The 21,534-nt window shown below is 49.6% G+C and overlaps 8 protein-coding genes across 8 annotated transcripts; 2 read left to right on the forward strand and 6 right to left on the reverse strand.

The window, feature by feature from the left end:
- Nucleotides 1–484: 484 nt before the first annotated feature.
- VTN77DRAFT_1437 (uncharacterized protein) lies at nt 485–1,165 on the forward strand (the record flags this gene model as incomplete). The annotated part of the gene is made up of 1 exon (XM_069417168.1): nt 485–1,165. The coding sequence occupies one exon, from the start codon at nt 485–487 to the stop codon at nt 1,163–1,165; it is 681 nt and encodes a 226-aa protein (XP_069279926.1).
- Nucleotides 1,166–4,892: 3,727 nt separating this feature from the next.
- Nucleotides 4,893–6,419, forward strand: VTN77DRAFT_1438 (uncharacterized protein; the record flags this gene model as incomplete). Its single annotated transcript, XM_069417169.1, has 1 exon — nt 4,893–6,419. The coding sequence occupies one exon, from the start codon at nt 4,893–4,895 to the stop codon at nt 6,417–6,419; it is 1,527 nt and encodes a 508-aa protein (XP_069279927.1).
- A 217-nt stretch (nt 6,420–6,636) lies between these two features.
- Nucleotides 6,637–7,085, reverse strand: VTN77DRAFT_1439 (uncharacterized protein; the record flags this gene model as incomplete). The annotated part of the gene is made up of 2 exons (XM_069417170.1): nt 6,637–6,876; nt 6,933–7,085. 2 exons carry the CDS (start codon nt 7,083–7,085, stop codon nt 6,637–6,639), a joined length of 393 nt encoding a protein of 130 aa, XP_069279928.1.
- A 3,371-nt stretch (nt 7,086–10,456) lies between these two features.
- VTN77DRAFT_1440 (uncharacterized protein) lies at nt 10,457–11,786 on the reverse strand (the record flags this gene model as incomplete). The annotated part of the gene is made up of 3 exons (XM_069417172.1): nt 10,457–11,124; nt 11,227–11,664; nt 11,723–11,786. The coding sequence occupies 3 exons, from the start codon at nt 11,784–11,786 to the stop codon at nt 10,457–10,459; spliced, it is 1,170 nt and encodes a 389-aa protein (XP_069279929.1).
- A 48-nt stretch (nt 11,787–11,834) lies between these two features.
- On the reverse strand, nt 11,835–12,324 carry VTN77DRAFT_1441 (uncharacterized protein; the record flags this gene model as incomplete). The annotated part of the gene is made up of 2 exons (XM_069417173.1): nt 11,835–11,920; nt 11,976–12,324. 2 exons carry the CDS (start codon nt 12,322–12,324, stop codon nt 11,835–11,837), a joined length of 435 nt encoding a protein of 144 aa, XP_069279930.1.
- Nucleotides 12,325–12,708: 384 nt separating this feature from the next.
- On the reverse strand, nt 12,709–14,010 carry VTN77DRAFT_1442 (uncharacterized protein; the record flags this gene model as incomplete). Its single annotated transcript, XM_069417174.1, has 3 exons — nt 12,709–12,951; nt 13,058–13,492; nt 13,597–14,010. The coding sequence occupies 3 exons, from the start codon at nt 14,008–14,010 to the stop codon at nt 12,709–12,711; spliced, it is 1,092 nt and encodes a 363-aa protein (XP_069279931.1).
- Nucleotides 14,011–15,376: 1,366 nt separating this feature from the next.
- VTN77DRAFT_1443 (uncharacterized protein) lies at nt 15,377–17,505 on the reverse strand (the record flags this gene model as incomplete). The annotated part of the gene is made up of 2 exons (XM_069417175.1): nt 15,377–16,195; nt 16,267–17,505. 2 exons carry the CDS (start codon nt 17,503–17,505, stop codon nt 15,377–15,379), a joined length of 2,058 nt encoding a protein of 685 aa, XP_069279932.1.
- A 1,530-nt stretch (nt 17,506–19,035) lies between these two features.
- VTN77DRAFT_1444 (uncharacterized protein) lies at nt 19,036–20,640 on the reverse strand (the record flags this gene model as incomplete). The annotated part of the gene is made up of 1 exon (XM_069417176.1): nt 19,036–20,640. One exon carries the CDS (start codon nt 20,638–20,640, stop codon nt 19,036–19,038), a length of 1,605 nt encoding a protein of 534 aa, XP_069279933.1.
- Between the last annotated feature and the right edge of the window lie 894 nt (nt 20,641–21,534).

Consider the following 21,534-nt stretch of genomic DNA (forward strand, 5'->3'; position numbering starts at 1 on the left):
AGTCGCCGGGGCTCCTCAGGGCCATTAGTATTGCTTGATTTTTGAGCCTTCTTCTTCTGTTTGGCCGGCACCATCTGTAGTTGATTACGTTAGTCCTCCTAGAGAGAGTAGGTACTGGAATTTTACAAGCATCCCATAATTTCTTCAGTTCCACTTGGGTCCCTGCCTAACCTCTAGGAACGCGTTTCGGAATTCCACTGTTGATAACATGCTGTAGCGATACACATCAAGTTCTGTTTAAAATCGAGAAAGGGAATGAAGGAGCTGATCAGTAACTGCTAGAAACAAGCGTTTATTTGGTTTAGTCCAGGAGGACCTTCCATTAACTTGTGAGAATTTACTGACTGTGGGCAGTGCCCATATTCGCGAAGACTGTCTTCGCGACGCCGAACCTGTTTGAGCGACCGACCTACCTCTTCTCGAAATTCAGGTGGGATCTCGTATAGATCCTGGCAACACATGGTGGGCAGGATTGCTGTTCAAGATGGAAGACCCTGTCCGCCCGAGCAGCGCGCGGGTAGAAGAAGTTCTGGCCAGAAGCTGCAAACTATGGTCGAGTTTGAAGGATCTCGCAAATGGCGATGCAAAGCTTCCTCTGGATTGTGTCCAGCTTCGGGCTATTCTCGGTCCTCTTCCAGCGTACCTCGCCAATGGAACAGTCCAGGATGAGGCTATTTTCTCTATCCATGGGAGAGACATGAACAAGACAGCATCGGCATTATATCTCAGTGGGCATTCAATCTGGGAGACCTCGAACGATGCTTGTGATTTGCCGCCAAGAGTTGTATCTCATCGACTCCTCTTTGCAGTTCAACACCCCACAAAGTGTGTGCTGGAGGAGGAATCAGCCTTCAGCTGCTGGCAAGGAGTCCAGAGCTTGCCAGATGATCTGGTGGATGGTAATTATATCTCCATAATGGTCCTCGCCTGGGCGTACATCTTATCTGTGCGTTGGATCGAAATGCAGCCATCAACACGGTCGCTGAAAGGTACACCTTGCGCCCTTGATTCTGTCCGTTACTTGGAGCCACGGGCTCAGTGGACAGACAGCCTCAGTCAAAATCAACCGAATGCATTAATATCGATTTTGGAACACTTGACGCAAGCGCGGCACAATGGTGGGCTGCCGTTCTTGCTCCTGGGCAAGGCTGGTGCGCTACAATAACTCAGGACAGCAAAGTCTACCGATCACCTTGGTCAGTGAGCATTGTTTCTTCCCGGCCTTTGACCCTCAGAGGAAACATTAATGGCCAACTCTCTGCCATCCTCTGCAGAGGCCTTGCGGTTTTTATCTAATTTTTGTACAGTTCATGACCTACAAGGTCAATGCACTGCCGCTCTAGCGGCTGCTTTATTTATTCCTTTTCATAAGGACGCAACTGCTACACTTCCTCTCCCACGGCCCTATACCCAGCCTAACACCAACCCCTTCTCGCAGTTCCAGGACAGCACATTGCCACAATCACCATCGCCGAGAGACATCGTTGAAGAAGAAGGCAAGCTCCTGTGTTACTACATGACACTCAGTTGTAATGTCTGGGGTATGAGAGCTCTCCTCTGCAGTACGTTCTTTGATCCCGAGATTTCCTGCAATCCGGTCAGCCCTTGGCTGGAGCCGGCATTTAGAATAATCGATGAAATAATTCAACAGGGGCACTGGCAACTCCTCTTGAAGGTGGTGACTATGAGGCAACCTAAGCTTGGACCCCTTTGGCTCGGCGCAATTTCTTACAGAGACAGCGAAGTCGATTCTTCGAGCAATCCGTTCCGGTCAGATGGCGATAGAGTTACATGCCTCCGCATGGATGTCGACGATGCAATCATTTATTACTATTGACCCTCCTTCTCCTTGCGCTATCGGAGGAGACAGAATTCACCAGTCGGACGGATGTCTTCTTTTGTTTATCTCTGGAAGCGAAGAACATTCAAGGGCACCGATTTTTCCCTGGCAGCCATTTGGTAGTACACTACTCTCCGACACAGAGACTCAAGTCCGCGCTCATGCATACTGCGACGGGCATTATTTACGTTACAAGTGCTGGTACTGGGATATGGATGATTCAACCAACCTTTGCAACGAAGGTTTTGATAGGTGTGGCGCCCTGCCCAACCCGGCAGTTACCAGCGGCTGTCTTCCAGCTGTTCCGAAAGCGTGTACTCTTCTATCTCAAGAACTCTCAGAGGTAGCTACACGCAGTATTTTCAGCTGGCTAAGGAACACAGGATATCCATCAAATGAAGCAGCCATAAGAAAACATCCCTGGCTGGATTTAGAAGACTCAGAATCGTCGGAAGATGACTCGGCTTCCGTTGATCTATCTACTGATACCTCAATAAAGTCATTCATCAATCAATGGTTGGAGATAGTGCATTAGGCAATTTCGCTAACTATTTGCTGTCTCTTTGACACTCGAATGACATCCTAACCTTCACATTCCTCTGTCAAATCACCCCACTCAGTAAATCCATCTGGGCCACCAGCTGGGTGGTCTTCACATTTCTGACATATCGCCCACTTATTAAAGCCATGATCGCCTCTCTGACAAATCTTCCATCTTTTCCTGCAACCGCGCGGCTCTCCTGTATAGGTGTTGTTCTCGTTGTTGAAGTGTTTGCAATGCTTGTCGCATGCTCCTGTTGCTCCTGAACTCGCAGTAATAATAATAGATGCACTGCATGGCAATTAGACTTTATGCGCTACCAAAGAAATGGGTTCCCACATGGCTCTACCTTAAATGAGAGTTGTTATCTGTCTCTCTGTATATATATATATGAAAAACAAAACCACGTCTGCCTTGGCTCCAAGTGTAGGAGTAGGTTGTTAACAATGTTGATAGTAAATAGTGCAATAAGTGGGTATTAACGGAAGGTTTTCTAGCACAGATAATCAGCGGACACTACGAGTCTGAATTATAGAATATACACTGAGTGAGAATATAGGGATCATTAAGTAAATGACAGAAGCTGGGACGAATGGTCGATCAAAAACTGGTGTTAGAAATCTACGACACTCCTCGAGAGGTCGGCGGCTACGAAAACAGCTGCACTTTCAACACTGCCATATTGCGTTCATGACATAGGCAGGTAGCTTTGCAGTGTCACATAGCGCATTGTATAGCTCGTGCCGAAGGAAGCACGTAAACAATATATGTATAAGCTGACTCCTTTTGGAAGCCAATAATCAGTCTCATGTGACATACATACATAAAGAATTGGCCTCTGCAGCTGACACTGCTTAAGTCGCTTATTGTCGCTATCCGTGACGCTTGAAATCTTGGTGATCCTTACCCCAAATAGCTATCCAACTTGTCTTGCTACTGAAGCTACACATGTTCAAAATTAACCGTTTATTAACCGTTTATTATCCCCATTAGAGCAGCCATGTTGTGGAGCGAGAATAGAACGATCGGCACAACATCCTACTCAGACGGGTGCTTGCCTCTAAAATATCAAACCCTTCAAATCTTGAATGGTCCAGATCTTTTGTTAAGAACCATGTATATAGGACCTTCCCATTTGTTGGGTAGTAGATGCGCTCCTATGCAAGGATCAATTAGTAAGACATGGGAAACGATGCCGTCGAGATCATCTTTGAAAGTGATGTAATTATCAACACTGCTTTCCGCACTAGTTGTTCATCGGTATAGCTGCTGATTTTAATGACAAGATTTCCAATGTCGTCCAGAGGGTCGAGGGGAAATGGCCCTAATTCTCTTCCATATTCAATACGAAAGTAATCAGACTGATTTTAATCTTTTGGGAGGTGTAGGCATTGCAGATGCAGCAATTGTACTTTGGCACAGGATTGCTGTGGTTCCTTCAAGTAATCTGGTTCTAACGATTCAATCTTGGGATGTTTTGAATAAAGAGTGCGCTTACTCTGCGAACAATGGCGATACACCAAGGAGCTCTAGCGAGGTAGGCTCCTTCATGATTTTCCATGCCCGGAAGTAACTTGTCATACTGCTCACTGGTCACCCAGTGTCAGTGTTAACCTTTAACCGCAAGTAATATTCTCCGTATTAATCATTGCAGCACGCTCAGGCCTCTGATTGTACCTCTCGAAGCGCCGAGTTCTTGCCTGAAACCAACCGAACTGCGATGAGTGGTGGAGCAGGTTGTTCCCGGCGACTATTAAGGAGGTCGCTGGTGGCGCTTCATGATACACGCTGTACTCCGAATGTCCGAATAAACATCCGAGGAGATGTAATCATCATGTCCCAACTGGATACGGCAACTTCGTCCGTTAAGGTTGAAGCTAAGCTTTAGCCAAGCTTTTGGCATGTCTTATTGTTTCGATATATAACAGTCGAACATCCGTGCACGGAGTACTCCGTTTCAGGTTCGTCTCATCCACCACGCCACCGCTCAGATCTCAGCAGAGACATACTCGGTAGACGCAAGGGGAACAACACCAGATTGACCGCCCATCCGCTGGACTTGGCTTGGTCTGGTCAGACCAAGATGTGGTCTAAACGCAGCTGGTGAAACCAGGGTCTTCAGGGTCTTTGTTTTGTTCACACTGCTACTCCGTGCACTGTCAGAGAGTGCAGGTGCTTCGGGCCACCTGCGACATCTGACCACTCAACCAATGTTTCCTGTGACAGCTGGTCATTTAGATGAAGAATAGTTACTCGCTCAGGGCTACTAACTTTCAGGGGCGAAATGGCGGCGGAGATGGAGCGAATTCTCGGACATGCATATATATAACTTCACTCATCCTTCCATGAAGCAGCAGCTGAGCTGAAGCAAGAAGACTTTCTCGCGCTGGCGTTTACGCTCGTTATTTTCTGATTTCTTATTTCCTTTCGTTCTTTTCCAGGGCTGCTGTTGATCAGCAAATTCGCCTCTGTTTGTTTTCAGTCTGTCTTTATCGAGCATTTCTCAACATCATGCCTCTGATGAAGCACTTGGCCGGCCTGGCTGCCTTTGCTTTCGTGCTCAATTTTCAGGATGCTCAGGCGCACTTCGAGAATCGTCGTAGACCGCTAACCAGGACGACATCGACATTAACCACACATGCCACTGCGACGGCCTCTGCAGCCGCGTCGCCGAGTGCATCCCTCAACGCGACGGTTTTGGACTGTTTCCTCACTCTTCCGAATGATCCCCTTTCCGCAACGGGCCTGTCCACGCCCTTCCTCCTCCAGCCGCCGTGCTCGATGTCCGTGTCAACCCAGCAAGCGTTTGCCGAAGCGGCAGTCTTCGACCCTGCCACTGGTGACATCTCCATCTACCACCCCTTGGTCATTGACGCAGGCAAGAAACCGGCTGCGCCCCCCGTTGTCCCTCAGCTGCCTGAGAATGCGAAGGTCGCCCTCTGGTTCGGTTTCAACGGCAACGTACTGCAGCTGCTGGACGTCAACGGCGAGGATACCAACACCTCACCGCTTCTAAAGAGCATTGATTGTGTTAATGGTCTCCCCGGCGTGCAAGGTGATGTGTTCGGGCAGGTGAGCTGGTGCAACACGAAGCCCTTCTTCGCTGCAGCCAACGCCAGCATTGCGGCGGGCAAGACGACCATCCCTCCCTTGGGGACAGACAAGAACGGAGCCGCATGTCCCACCAGCCGTTCTTTCGAAATCGTTGATGCTTGCCCATCGGACAATGTGCCGACTCAATATCTGCTGCTTCCTGATGGCAGCACTGTCCAAGATACTGCCGCCAACCGGGCCCGATTCCCTGACGCCGAGGTGATCAACAACGCTTCAGACGAAGCACTCGTCGCGAATATCCTCGACCCCATTCTTGGGTGTACTCCGTTCGAAGGAGCGAGTCTCGACGACCCTGGCGCAAAGGTGCCGGCTCTCGCATTGGCCGAGCTGCAGGCCGGTCACTTGCAACAGGCTCCTGTTGCCCTTGTCCCGTTGAATGACCCGGATACGCTGTTGACCGCAAACGGACAGGTCAGTCCTGCGAAGACGAATGCCTACCGACTCGGTGTGAACCAGCCTCTGCTGAGCAGCAGCGGCGCTGACGACGGTGCCCTGGTTCCGTATTGCGACAACATGATTGCGATCGCGCCTGGGTTCTTCAAAGCGAACGAAGCCGAATTCTCCGGGCAACCGAGCCCAGACACTGGCGTGGGCAATAACCTGTTCACCTTCATGTGCAATCGATACTTGATGAGCCTGACGCAACTCGGCTGTCCCGCCGATCCCAACCAGCCTGTCCAGGTCACTTTGGATGGAAATGGCGCAGCAACATCCTGCACGATCAATCTGGGGGGTGCGAATGGTAAGGGTTCCAGCAACGTCGTTTCGACCAGTAAGACGAGCGCCAGTACTGCAGTCAACACCGCTGCTGGAACTGCAACGACAAAGGTTTCTCTTCCCACACACCACCCGAACAACGGATCTTTTGCAGGAGGGCACTTCCGTGGACATGGACAGGGGCACTTTGTCCACAGAACTTGGTAGGAGTTCCTTCGGACACTCAAGGAAGGAGGAGAGAACGGAGAACCTGGAGTAGAGGGTAGGGATTTGTACATATTTTTCAGAGCATCAGCTTATCTAACTGTATACTGTATTATATATATATTTTTTATTTATTTATTGTTAGAGCTGGAAAAGTGTTCCCTCATCAGAATCCGGACTAAGGCTCATGCAATCATAGACTTTAATGTTGTAGATTTTATCAGGCATATGGATTACTCCCAACTTGTCCCGGAAAAGTTGTCCAAAATATCTGAAACGCATTTACCACTTCTTCGTCGGAACTCGTGTCTCCGATATTCGTCCTAAGGAATTCGAATGGTTCATGTTGAGTGAAATTTAGAGTAATCTGACCTGGTGCTCTTGATTGATTCGAAGGAGTGGTTTCCCAAGACAAATTGCTTTTATCCGAGACGGTAGAACGGAGCCGCGAGGATGAAATCTGGTACCAATTAGTTGATCGATCTCAATGTGGAACGGCACATGCGGTAAGCATACATTGTTTGATGTCTCTCTCGCTGGTGAATTTCTAACCTGAGAAGCAGGAAAATGATGAAGAGCGCCATAATCCACCAATGCATCTCTGATGGTCGAACGTTCTGCAGGAGATATTTCATTATTTCTAGACACCGACAGATAGAATTTCTGCATGAGTCGAAGTGACTCGAACTGTGTCCATGAGTCAGCTGAACCCGCTTACAACATGAGATCAAAACATGTGGGATATTCTCTTACCCATCGACCAGCCATTGGCCATTCGCTTTTCATCTCTGTAAGCATTCTGCATCCAATTGTGATTTTATCCCTTATTCGATCCACAGAGACGGACTCGAAGTCCATGGGAAAATAACCCAAGTAGAGCATCACGCCAACGGCAGTGTAGACAGTGAATCCAATCCAGGGCACCAAACCTCTCCTGAAGTCCTTGCCGAATTTAATGATCTCCTCACACATCTCACACACCATCGATGCAACAGTATAGAGGCGTTCGCTGGCATATGCTTGCCATTCTGGTTGCTCACGACGACAGTTATCGTGACCCCGAGCAACGGTGGGACGAGATTCCCGTCTTTTTGCCAAACCCAGATGTGGAAGGTAAGTACGATAAAGGAACATGACTGCCATAAAGTATATACAATGCATATAACAGAAGCCCTGTCCTTGTCCCAGAGAATTATGCGCTTCGAGAGCCGATATACTATATTTAAATCGATCCGGTAACTTGGAATTCCAGTCGTCCAGTGCTGTCAAAAGTTTCTGAAATTCAGACGCTGGGTCACATGGGTCTTCTCCAGAGGCAGAAGAAGAGCAAGCCCACTGGGCAACATCTCCCCACACTTTGGCGACTTTGATCGTGTGTCCGAGCATGCTGATACTCCCCGTGGGAAGGTTAGGAGTAGAGGGGGGAAATGAACCATCTAACCTCTCACATCGAACAGGGATGCCAAATACAAACTGTTCGGTCTCACATGGAAGTTGAATCATCATATCCTCCGCTCTCAGAATGCGTTTGCGGCTATTTCCGCCACTCAGAAGATTCTCCATCAGGAAGCATGTCCAGGCTGTGCGCCGGCGCTCCTCGGAAGCGATGAATTCCTCGGAGGATATCTCCCCCGGCGGATTTTGTTGGTCGAGACAAAGACCCATCATTTCAACCATCCTCACTGCTATGCCCAGGTAGATCCAGGCACTTTGACCATCGCCGGCCCCCCAATGATGTCCTGTGAGCATCAGCAGCGACTGAATTCGACTGATACTCGGACTAGTGATACTGCATTGTGCGGCCCTGGCCGCTTGAGCAACAAAAAAGCTGCTAGCATCTGTCGAGGAGGCGAATGGTGAGGGGGGTGCACAGAACCTGCGCGATGTAATCAGCCCATCTCTATAAAATTTCGAGACCTGTTTACCTTGACGCGAGGGCAAGAATAGCCCATGCCATCGCCTTGTCAATTGTACCATCCCTAATTTGACGCAGGAGAGTTGGCTGGTGATGAAAGCTCCATTTGTAGGAACATCGCAGATAGCTATTCTGCACGTCGTCTGTCAACCAATCCACTGGATTCTGAGATAGTTGCCTCTCTATTGGATCTTCCTGCTGGATTTCTCTGCCAGCAGCGTGGGGATTCCCCGAAAAGCTGGAAGGGCCAGATGGCCGACTTAGTTCGGTCGCCAGCTGATCGCGATCCGACGTTCGTCCTGGGTGAGAGTCGACTTGATCCCGTGGACGCTGGCGAGGTTTCTTCGGCTGTCGATGCAGAGCAGATGTCCATCGCTGCGGAAAGTGGCAGGCGTCAGCCCTGCCAGCTGCTCTGCATCGATCACATGGTGGTTGATTGCGATGCGAACATTTTAACTTGGCGGTTCGACATGGAACACAGGCGATCGAGTTTCGCATCGTCGCAGATTCAAATGAAGGTGAATCACTCAAGAAATGCGTGCAAAGAACGCCTTATTATTATAATTCCTCTTCTTTTGTATCAGAACCTGCTTCTGCTTTTCGGCACATTCGGCATTCTCGGCACTTCTCGGCATCTCCCCGCCACCGCTGTTTCTACCCCTCAGAACGTGCATGCTTACTCATTCACCCTCAAATCCCGTACGGCGGGGTAAGTCAAGGGTTGGAAAAGCTCAAAATAGCTCATTCCGGAGCTCCATCATGGTGCTCCTCCATTATTTGGCAGTGATGTCGAACTGGCGACGGATTTGGAGATTGATGTTCTCACCCTCCGATCCTGAGCCGAATTTAGCCCGTCTATTCATAGTGTATGCGTCATGACTTGAAACGGAGTTACATTCATGTACAGTAGCAGTGTAGATCGCTGGAAAAGAAGTCGTATTGATCTCCTTTGAGCTTTCTGCGTTACCGGAATGGACTCCGGTCTATCCTTTCCAGTATATGATTGACACGTAATTATTCTTGCATAAGTCAGGCATGCATTAGGACGGATGTCCTGTGTATCCAACGCTCTTCACTTGCCTAGTTTTCTGCAGGACGAATGATTATGGTCTCAAACTACATTCTAAACTGTCATCCTTGTCCAAGATCTATTAATAACTGCTCACTGTAGTCTGCTTCTGTGTGGTCCGATTTAGCTAACATATGCACAAAGTTAAAACTGGGCTAGGAAATATATCTTTCTCTATTCTAAACTTTTATCGCGAGATCCAGAACTAGATCTCTATTCTATTCCTAGAGAGCCTTAACCTTGTCATGGCGACTAGAAGGGGATTTTACTGCCAAGTTGAGAGAGATAGATTACCTTGTTAAACCGCCAAGTCGTTACAGAAGCTGTAAACAAACGTCGATGCAATAACTCACGTTGTAGATCCTCTGAGCCCCATGAATTGCTCTTCAGATTCCCAGACTCTTAGTCCACTGTAAACGTATGACTGGACGAGACTCATTAGCTTGGCTGTTGACATCCGTCCATGATGTCATTTCCGTTGCCTCCCTCGATCCATGGGCTTCCTTTTAGGTCCTAACTTGCCAATAATATCTGTCGATTGATCAGCAGAGCTTAATTCCCTGAAGGTGTACGGTAATCCCTGCCTGCAAGTTAAGCATATCACAAAGTCAATTTTGCTATAGTCGGGAATATAGCGATGAGCAGTAATATGAACAGGAGATACACCTGCTTGCATTACATTGCAGGAAGAGTGACGGGTATTACATCAGCGATGGCCATAGTCTCTATAACCTGCTGTACTTGACTTCCTACTGGTCATGCTAAAGCCGACGGCATACTGGCAACCAGAGATGGAAAGAATCCTTGGGCATACCTGTCACGAAATCTAAAACATGTGAAATGTGAGCAAGTCAAATTTAGAATCCGGTATAATAGTCTTCTTGGAAACAAAGTAATCATTAATCATCTTGGGAAGGCATGCATCTACTTCATAGGCTTTCTTTAACTCAAATCTGCTCTATACGATGGATCGTTTGTATGGTTTGTCCAATAAAGAACACAACTAATATAGGGCAACGCCTTCGAATGCAGGAAAAAAAGTCCAAACTATACACTCTACTGTGCGTAGCCGCTCACAATGGCCCTGAGCAACTGGTGGGCAACAGCCGTGGTTGGTGGCACCCTCAATTTGCCTTCAGCAAAGTGTGGCGGTGCTGGCTCTCCCATGGGGATCGCCCGGAGGTTAAGCGCCTCCTCGACTTCGGACAACTCAAACCATTTCGCATCTCCCAGTTCGGAGTCGTGGTAGGTAATTTCCTCGTGGCCCGGGAGAGCTTGGGCAATGGCGCCAATCATCAAACTAGACGGGTATGGCCATGGCTGTGTGCTGTGGATGACAACTCGACCAATACGCACTCCAGTCTCTTCATAGACTTCGCGCCGCGTTGCTTCTTCGGCCGACTCGCCTGGCTCACAGAATCCCGCCAACGTGCTGTACCAGTGTGGTTGCCAACGGTTGTTGTGGCCAAGCAAGGTCCGCTTGCCGTCGGCCGAAAGGACCGCGACGATGATGGATGCGTCTGTGCGAGGGAATGAAACATTCGAGATGGTGGTTCTAGTTGCACATGGGGCCCTCTCCACCGCAGTCTCTTGGGTCTGGTCCTTTGGAGGGCAGGCTCTCTTGAAACCGGCCTGGACCGACAGTGTTGGCTGCCCACACTGAGAGCAGAATGGATTCCGGTTGTTCCAGTCAATGACTGCTCGTCCCATCGCGAAGATGGCAGCTACATGAGTTAGCATAGAACAGCCAAAAATGAACTATGTGAGCAATTGGTGTGATGCGCCAATAGTTCAACGTCCGTGTTCTGGGGTATTATTTGACGTACCTTCTTCCTGGGAAAACTTCATGTGCGAACGACCCTGGAAGAATCGAAACCCCTTCGATTCAACAGCCGAAATCACCTGTTGTGCTTGTTCGCGAATAGTTCCAGTCGGAGTGACATCCAAGGCAAAATACGGCGCCCCAGAGTATTTCTTGTACGTGAGACCATTCTTCTGTCTCTCGTCCAGTCCAAGCAGCACCAGCAACGGTCTCGTGATTTTCGAATTGTACTCGGCAATCAACTCAGCTTCACTGCTCCGGAACGGGTCGTTGCCAACGAGAGGCTCCACGTCTTTGTACGAGACGAATGCGAGTTTGGTCTCATCCTTGACGAGCGGTCCGTTTTTCTGGAACAGCAGAAACGACGTCGAAGGGTGTTTCACTGCCGCATTCAGAAAAGTATGGTCACCGCGAAGGAAGCCAACTCGATTGAGAGGCAGTCCTATTCACATCGTATGTTAACAGTGCGAGTAGTCTCGTCGGTTATACTCTATGCCTACCAGCAAAATAATTCGTCACCTCCTTCCCGAATTTGCGACTCAGCATCTCGTCGTCGAACGGCATCTCGGTAGATTTATCGTCAACAACCGCACCCAGTTTATATAGTCGTTGTCAAGCAAAATATTCGACTTGGACGGCGATCAAGGTGGCGGACGGCTTTCCAGATAATGATTCTTGACACGAGGCGAAGCGGGAGGCTCTTTCACAGTCAACACAACTTGCAAGCAAATGGGAATCAGCGATCTAAAGTACACTGTACAAGCATCCCCCTTGCGAGGGATAGACACCGACAAATGGCCCACATTCTCCACCTTCCTGTCGAAGTTATGCTATTCCACGAATGAAGTGAGGCAAATGGTGAGGAGAAAAATGTCGCTTTCAAGTGTCTATATGGGTCCCGAAAGCGGCTCCACGCGCGGGGAATCTGGCATCGGATGGACACGACGCTATCCATCAATGCCGATGAGGAGAATCGGCAAGATCGGCCAAACCGGCATTTGTGGCGCCTCTCCTCGTTTCCTTCTCCGCACGTCTCGACACATGCCGAATCCGGCTTATGTGACGGCTTCCGGGCCGACCCGAGTCTGCCGCAACGAAACATCTCAACCAGGAGTCATCTTCTCTGCAATACAAAATTAATGAGTCGTCGATTACTGTTTCAGGCAATGTTATTTATCTGTCTTTTTCCTGCTGTGGTAAATTAAGATGTTGTCAGACTTCACCGTCGACAGCATTGACGGTACCCCTTTTTATGTATATTTGATCTTGGACAGATTCTTAGCATTCCTAACACATAGGAGAATACCTAGCCATATTTTTTTTTCCCGTTATGGAGCCACCCTTAAATAAAGATTATATGCCTTCTTCTCATTAGCTTACTGTTAAATTTAGGAAAATGTAAATATTCACGCTAATTAATCTCTTTGAATCTCCACTAGGACAAGCCGCAACAGCCAGCATCAGCAAGTCCTGGAATGGAACGATTTCAACACATCTGCGGCTTCCAGTTCAGAATGGCATATGATCCATTTGGCATGACCATATTGAATGTGCCTTCCTGCTCCCACGCATGAATGAACCAACCGACATTGTTCTCCTTGAAAAAAGGGCAGTTCTCGTCATATGTCTTCCAGTAATGCGTGTACTGGGCGGGTCCACAGTCACAGACTGCAAAACCGAGACTGTAGCCCCCCTGATGGGCGATATTGAATGCCCACGCCCATTGGGTCTGTCATCATCGTCATCATCGTGCAATAATATGCTGGTCGTAAAAAAAAAAGGACATGCATATGTAGCTGTTACCCTCAAAGCAGGAGGGGACGCTGAGTACATACCTCAGAGATCAACGTCGGCAGGTTAATATTTTTCTTGTACCAAGCCACCTGGCTGCTGATATAGTCCCACGACGCTGCCTCGGTGAGATTGTTATAATAATAAGGCATAATGTGGGCATGGATGAAATCACTCAACGCCAGGATCTGTTCCCCGATGGGGCCCAGCCCGGTTCCGTTGGCGCCGCTCATGATGCCCGGGCGGTCCCAGTCCTCGCTAATGCCCACGGGGATGCCGTACAGCTTCATAGACTCGCGGAAGTTGGTCAGGTATTCGATAAAGGGTGCATAATCGCCGTTATAAGTCCCTCCGTCGCTGTCTCCGATCGGCTCGGTGCCGAACTCGGCACTATGGAAGACGTACGGAGCAATGCTGGCATGCTCGCCGTGCGCCAGCACCTCCAGAATGGAATCCTGCGTCAGGCGCCAGTTGCTCAACTGCTCCGTCTGTTAGTGCAGTGCTCCGCATCCACTAAATAATCAAGGATATATGACGTGATATGGATGAATTGTTCAATAGGAACAGATATGAGAAGACCCACTTCATCTCCATTCAGAGGCCAGGACACTTGTATAATCACAGCCATATTATTAATCACGCCCGCTTTCAACAGCGACTCCCAGATGCTCGTCGTGTAGCACTGCGGCAGATACACGCGGACCATCGACGCGCCAAAGTGCGCCTTCATGGCCGCAAAGTCCGCGTTGATCTTCTCGAACGGCTCGTCGCTGCACTGGTACTCCATGGGATACGAGAATCCCAGGAATCCATACGTCATGGACTGAGGACACCACCATTCTTCTCGGGAAACGTCTGGAGGCGTGAAATCCTGATTCAACTTCGCCGAACCGAAAGGAAAACAATTCACAGAGGGATCTGTTCTGTTTGGCCCAGCAGTGGAGGAGCTAAATGCCGCTGCTGCGAACAACATCAAGAGGACAACTAAAGAACTCATCTTCTCCGAATTAAGCTTCACATTTCCTCCGTTCGATTTACAAGAAAGCCAACCTGCCAGAAAAGCCCAGGAACGCAGTATAGAGTGCGGGCTGGAGTTCCTATATTAGTATCCAATCGCTATTACAAGATTCATATAGTACTGCAAATCTTGAATTTAGTCACTTCTGCAACAGACTCTAGGTGTAACTAGCGTCAACTCTGAAAGATATAAACGCACTACTGTCCAACTTAGGGCCCCAGAAAGAAGTATAAGTCTTGAGCTAATTTCTCAATAATAGTCCAAGAAACAAATAATAACCTATCTAATCACAGAAAGTGGGGACAGTACACACTTACCTATGCTAACACATGTACAGATGAACTACAATCCAGTGAAGAACTTCATGTAAAATCCTGAATATAGAGAGCATAATGATCACCCCACATTTACCTCAATCAGTAAACCTAATCGTCAGCTGACAAACTGATAGCTTCACTGGCTTAACTAGGTAGTATCAATGCAACCTCTTTGCACTTAGCTGCATTTCCCGTCATTGTGGCTAAGGTTAATGAGTTCAGTGCAACGTAACCTTGCGTTGGATACCCCCTCTTTCAGTTCCCCACATAGCTCTAGAAGCCTACTCAGGTACAGTGAAATCCATTCTCCCTATCTAGCCTTATCCTTATGCTATTTCCAGGGTACCGTGACGAGCATGCAGCATGGGCATGAAGTTGGGGCAAAACATTATACGTCACTCTACAGTTGTATAGCTCTTGATATTATTTCGCTACTTCTGTATTGTAACGACACTCATTTATTGAGATGAATATTCATCAAGCTGTGATACAACAATTGTGTATAGGGACATTAGCCATAAACGAAGCTGCTTGATCTTTGCTTCTCATTGCAAAAATTTTAAATCCTTAGGTCTTCTGAACGTCGCAATCATATTTTGTCCGAAATATCATATAAATATTTTAGGCATAGTGAAGCCAGACTAGAAATGTAAGATTGAGGAATGTTTTAGTCCTGCGAGTGTTTTGTTGAGGCGAACAGGCAGTCGGAATGTGCGCCCGCGTACTTTGGGGGATCTGCCTTCGGTGACTGAGTTTATGACGTTTAGCCGGCGAGGTTTATCGCTTTCTGCCATTGAACAAAGTCACTGCACAACTGCACAGAGCGTCCTCAGGATTGCTTCACTCACTCCGGAAAATTACGGTGTCAACGGAAGGTGACCTAGGTATTATGTACTCCGATATCATAAATACCCACCATGGTTACCATTACAGAAATCCATGCAAAAGTAAACAGAAAATAGAGGGGATATTAATCGTGCTACCATTTCCACGCAGCAAAGTAAGATACCAATCCTGTACAGGCGCGGTCAGCCCAGGAAATCCAGTCCATCCATACCAAAGCCCAGTTCTGGAAAGTTGGGTTCGGCGGAGTCGAAGAGCCCACCCCACAGAGACCAGCCAGACCAGCCGGTGGAGTCCGGAAGAGGCGAAGAAACCTCTGGTGCAAAGAACAGCTCTGGTATCGGCCTGGCGGCTTCTGCGGGGTGAGCATCCGCTTTGAGGGTCTCTTTATACGTGTCGTACAACATGCTGATCAGCTCACAGCTCCTCTTTGCCGCCACGCTCCACGGGCCCATCTCCCGGAGCAGGTCGATGGACTTCTGCACCTGTTGGTTCCAATCATCCACATGGTGGGCGTCATCTTTAAATGAATACAGACAGAGCAATGGGATCATGCAGGCCTGGAAAAGGTACCAGACCGCTGGCCAGCCGGAGAACTGGTTTTCGGACCATTCCGAGCCGATGCTATCGATGGCAGTTCTCGCCAGTGATTGGCATTTTCTCACACAGACCTTCTGGTCTGCATCCAGTTCTTGAAATCCAACGCGTCGAAGGACAGCGTCGAGGAGGATAGGTCGATGGAGGATGATCCGGAAGTTTTGATACCGCCATTTGGAGGATGCCCGGGGCTGTACGAGCCACTTAGGGCAGGGATTGGGGGCTCGGAGATAGGAAGGCAGGCTCTCGTGCCAGCAAACGAGATGGGCGTCGAGCGTTAACATCTCCGAGAAGGGCAGCAGCGGCGACGCAATGAGACGCTCCTGGATTCGACTGGCCAGCCTGGAAAATTCGATGTCGGCGATGAGCATCGAATAGACTGTCGGCCCGGATACTGTTTCACCCGACTATATTCTCCACATTAGATCCGTTCGGATATGACATAGCTATCGGGCCGGGGAGGGAAGAATATCATTACCTCGTCGTCGATGTTCCTGGGCGTGTTCACTGCAAAATTGAAAACAGGCCCGTTAGAGACACGACCGAGGGTGGTCGACTCATTAGTGTCCAAAACCACAAGACTCCACCATATGCGTCTTCTGAGCTCTCTTTTCTTCTCATCGCCGCCGGGCAACTCCCGGTGGAGGCCCAGCGCGTACGCCATTCGGAACACCGCACCCAGAATTGCCGAAGCCATATTGGGCCGGTTGCGATAGTGCAGATACCAACCTGCCATCAGGGTGAGTGCCTGCAATGTCTCAAGATGCCCACTGCCAAAGCTGTCGAAGCCGATGTAGGACTTGGCGACGTTGTAGTAGTAGATATCGTCGTTGGACTCGGATGTCGTCGCGGCGATGGTCCCGAGTGCGAAGACCATGTTCAGTAGCGCCAACCATGCTGGATTTTGGCACTTGCCAGACGAAAACTTCTCACGAAAAGCAGCCTCATCGAGAATTGGTGTCACGGGATGAACATGCGTGAAGTAGTTGTCGATCAACTCCCGATGGTCTCGATCAACACGGAGAGGAACGGTTGATGACCGGCACGATTGCGCCAGGGACGGAGCTCCGGCGCCTCCTCGTATACTGTCCTGCCGTGAGAAGATCGTGTCAGGCGCGATCTTCAATAGAACTCGAAGGCCAGCTGCGGCAGAGGAGGCACCCAGATAAGAAGAGCCGCGGTCTGGTCGCAGAGAGAGGGAATTGACGTCGTCGGCTACGGCTCCTGTTTCGGTCCCTGCCAAGCTGTTGACGGGCTCGTCATATTCGAACGTCCCGGAGCGGCCATCGTTGGAGAAATTGGTCAACTCGGTGGGATGGTTCGCCGGCACGCTTTGGTGAAGGGAGGCATTGCTGTGGCTGTCCGACGACAACAGACTACCGTCCCATCGCGACGGATGGAGGAGATCAATCAATGCATCTCGGGTCAGAGGCAACAGGGCGTCCAGATCGGTACAGGGGAACAGCCGGTCCAGGATGCTTGTGGCGCGGTCGAGGCGAAGACGCAGCGCATCAAACGACTTGCGAGTCAGGTTCTGTCTCTTTGTCTGCTGGGCGTAGAAACACCGCTCGGGATGCTTATACCACTTGCAGTAGTGGCAAGGCAGCTTGCCATCGCACCGCACTTTGCGTCTCTTGCAGTCCATACACGCTTGTTTGACCTTAGGTGGCATGCGCGTCTCCTTGACAGCTCCATCTCGGGATGAGGTCTCGTCCATTGCCGTCGCGCATGCTCCGAAGAGCCGATGGCAGTTGGGGCAGACTGCTGTTACTATCTGATAACTAGGTACCTTGCCTTCGGTAGGTCCTCTATCGCGTGGGGGGGAATGTTCTCAAGTACAGGCAGTACACATGAACCGTCGCATCCAACTTTGAAACTAAGAATAATAATAAGAACAACAAGCTTACAGAATGCAGATGCTGTTATTTGCGGGGAATGATGTAACAAGCAGACGGACGAATAAGAAGCACGCGACTTAACAGTTCGTCCTACGCGCTTAAATTAAAGTAGACCATTCGGTCCAATCTCCGGCGTTACTATTCGTTCTGGTTAGGTTATGATTTGAAAACTTATTGAGATTAGGTACAGTAATGTTCTGTCGAGGAGACGTTCTTCCATTACTTATTAAGTGGCACGATTCGAACTCCTCCAATGCTCCGAATGTTCAATGCAGGCCTCTTTGCATTCCAGCCCATTACGCCGCAGACGGCGGTCGAAGATGCATGTATATACAGTCTATACGTCCAGGCAATTTCCACGCAAGTGACGTGAAATCAGGTGCCAGGGCTTCCTCGCCCTCAAAGACCGCTGCCTCCATCCTGTAACGCAGAAACTGTATATTCACGCATCCCAAGGAGGAGGAAGACAATAGCCCGGAGGAACTACAAGTACGGCCAATCAAGCTGAAGAGATCTTTTTTTTGTGGATTGATGTTCTGTTGCAAAATAATTACTGAGAGTTCAGTCCTTCTTCTCTTTCAGGAATGTTTCAGATGGATTCATCCTTGGATTCGTCTCTGAGGAAGACCGACGATACTACGTTGAAGAGGATCGTGCCCACATGGTGTCCGTGGCCACGCTCACGGGAATCGTCGATCAAGTGCTGGTGGCGGACTTCACTCCGGGGATCTTTTACCGAATACCCCGTACTCCATACTAGGGCATTATGATCATGATTACCCCGCACAGAACCGTTTCCTGTTTAGCTTGCTGGATGGAGTGCTTATCTTTGGGGTCCACTATTCACTGAGAGAAAAACCAGCGCGCAGGTCTACGTTACTCGATATGGTAGGTAGTCTTATCATCTTAAACTCTAGACCAATCATTCTTAATGACTATTTTGAACAACGAGACGCTAAAATGCCAGGCGTTACCTAGTGAGGTAATGTATGGAGTATTAGTTATTGACTGTCGGTCTTCCGGGTCATGATTCCGCTCACATGGACGGCGGTGCCCTGTCCGTGTCTAATCCACGCGATTAAATTAATTCGATTCATACATGATGTCACCTCAAGTTCCTCCGAGTACAATGACACAGAAACGGCTTTTTCGGTAAGAAAATATTCATTTCACTCTATTCAATTGGTGTATTTTGTAACTGATTCCCATTGGTAATGAAAGAGGTAGGAGACGGTAGTTTAATCGTCCAGAAAAGAAATTATATTATTTACACGGCACGAAACAGTATGAATGAGGCGAATTCGATACATCCATTATAGCAGCAGAACGACAGCATGGCCATATCATCGTCACTCGCCTTGCAGCGTGTCGAATTTGTAGTCCTTAAACTTGCGTGGAGGCACACCCTCTTCAAACATGTGGTCCAACTCCCCAAACGTTCGGTTTTTGGTCTCCGGCAGCCGGAAGAAACACCAGACAGTCGCGAGGATGCTCATCCCGCCAAAGAAGAATCCCGTCTTGCCTCTCCAGTTGCCCGAGGATGCGTTAATCATGTATGGAAAAATAATTGTGGTAATAATCTGAAAGATAGATCCAATCCCCTCCGCCAGGGCCACCGTGTGCGATCGCAGACGAGCAGCTCCGACTTCAGCAAGGATGGCAAAGGCCACCGGCCCAATCGTCCCTTGGTAGACCAGCGTTAACAGGTCCAAGAACACCGCCTGCGTCCAGTTATAGGCAGGATGAGAGGAGTAATTCGGGAGACAGTCCAGGATCCCGATGAGCAGCAGACAGAGCGCCATGATGGCCACGCCCCCCATGTAGATGTTTCGTCTGCCGGCCAGTGTCATCAGATACCAGGAGCCGCAGGTGGCGACAAACCCGATGGCCGTGTTGCCGACGCCCATGTCGAACGAGGCCGCGACCGGCAGGCCGGCGAGTTCGAAGAAGTAGACCGCGTAGCCGATGAGGGAGATGCCCGTGACGACTTGCCAGACCTGGACCATGACGGCCACCTCGGTGCGGATGCGATTGCTGCCGCGGAAGCACTCGGCAAAAGTGACGTCCTTCTGGACATCTTCTTCGTGAATCAGCGTCGACTGGATCATGGCGAGCGTGCCCTTGATGTCGACCTTGGGTGAGTTAATGGCCAGCCGGCGGAGAGATGCTTCTGCATCTTTCATACGACCCTGCTTGGCGAGCCACCAGGGCGATTCGGGCGCGAAGAAGATGGCCAGGGCGAGGAAGGGAATCCATACCCACTGGACCGCAAAGGGGATACGGTATGCCCACTGGTCCGTCCGGGTGGACACGCCCTGCCCAACCCCCGACGCGATAAACTGGCCGATGACATAGGCCAGGTTGACTGACGCATTGAGGATACCGCGCAGGCAGACCGGACACACCTCCGACGCATACGTCGGCGCCAGCACGACGTAGGTTCCGTACAACAGACCCGCCAGGAATTCTCCGGCCGCGAGGACGTGGATGTTGGGAGCGAACATCTGCAGAAAGATGAAGGCGGTCGTGCAGAACAGGGAGGCAGCAAAGACCTTCCTCCGTCCCCAGCGCTCCATCAGATGGGAGGCAAAGAGCGCCCCGAGACATTGGCCGACGGGGGTGCCCATGCCGAGCACATTTTGCCATTGTGCGGAGATCTCATAGCCAATGTCTGGCCCGTAATACTGGCCGTACTTCTGGGTGAAGGCCGGCAGCGCGTATAAGGAGTAGATGATGCCCGAGTCGTAGCCCACCATGACAAGCGCCCAGCAGAAGATGGATGCCCAGAAGATGGCCTTGGGGTAGAGTTTGATCGCCTCGATCGTGCCCATCGAGTGCTCCCGTTCAGTGGCCAGCTTGGACTGTTCCTGGACGGGGAGGTCGTCCTTGATGTCTTCATCGGTGGCAGTCATCTTCGATTCGACAGCAAGGTCAAAAGTCTTCTCTTCTGTCATGGTGGTTGTCTGGAGAGCGATTCTAATATCAATAGTCGAGAAGCTGTGGATGGAGATGGAGAATCTCTCGAGGATTCATCCGTCTGATAAGCGCGTTCACAGTCTGGCAATAAATTTCTGATCAAGCATTATTACGGCCACTGCAGTCCTGATAAGCTTCCCCGCATTCCCAGGAGGCCAAGGTTGGCAACTCTTAAGATCTCTTCATCCACCAGCTGATACCGAATGCCTTTTCGTAAATGCTCGTCTGCATCCGCATGGAATAATGGGAGATTTCAGAGATATTTAAAAGACCTTGTGATAGAAAGCGTTTAGCTGGCGTCCAGCAGACTGCATCGGCCAGACGCTCGGACACAAAACAGATAACCCAGGGTATGATTCGATTGTCGTAGTGGCCGCAGCCATTGTAACCTACCGCCACGCCGTGAATCGCTATAACACGACATCACAGATTACGATGATTTGCCCTTGCCTTCAAACTTATCCCATAGCAGAGGAGCCAATCTGCATTGTTATCTGGATGATTTATACAGATTTTGATTTGAGTAGGTTAACGGTGGGATACGAAGCTTACGACAAGAAAAACGAATTAAAGCAGGCTAGGAAGAATTATCTGAGACGGCATGATAAGGATTCAACCAGCTTCGACGGGCTGCTAGTCAGTGAATAGACCGTTGTCTGAAGCAAAACAGAATGTAACGCTCTCCTGTTGCGGAGATCGAGATCCGTGTTGCCCCCGCGTTGTCTCCCGCGCCGATCGCCCTCAGCTAAACAGGTTTCGTATTATGGACAAGATATGGACGAAGTTTCTGTCCGGAATGATTATGGAGGGAGTCGGCTAACTGACTCAAGTTGTTATCGACTCTTCCCTGTTTTGTCCTAGGAAATCATCTA

The sequence above is a fragment of the Rasamsonia byssochlamydoides genome, assembly GCF_041956645.1.
Source record: "Rasamsonia byssochlamydoides strain NRRL 3658 unplaced genomic scaffold VTN77scaffold_13, whole genome shotgun sequence".
Classification (NCBI taxonomy): Eukaryota; Fungi; Ascomycota; class Eurotiomycetes; order Eurotiales; family Trichocomaceae; genus Rasamsonia; species Rasamsonia byssochlamydoides.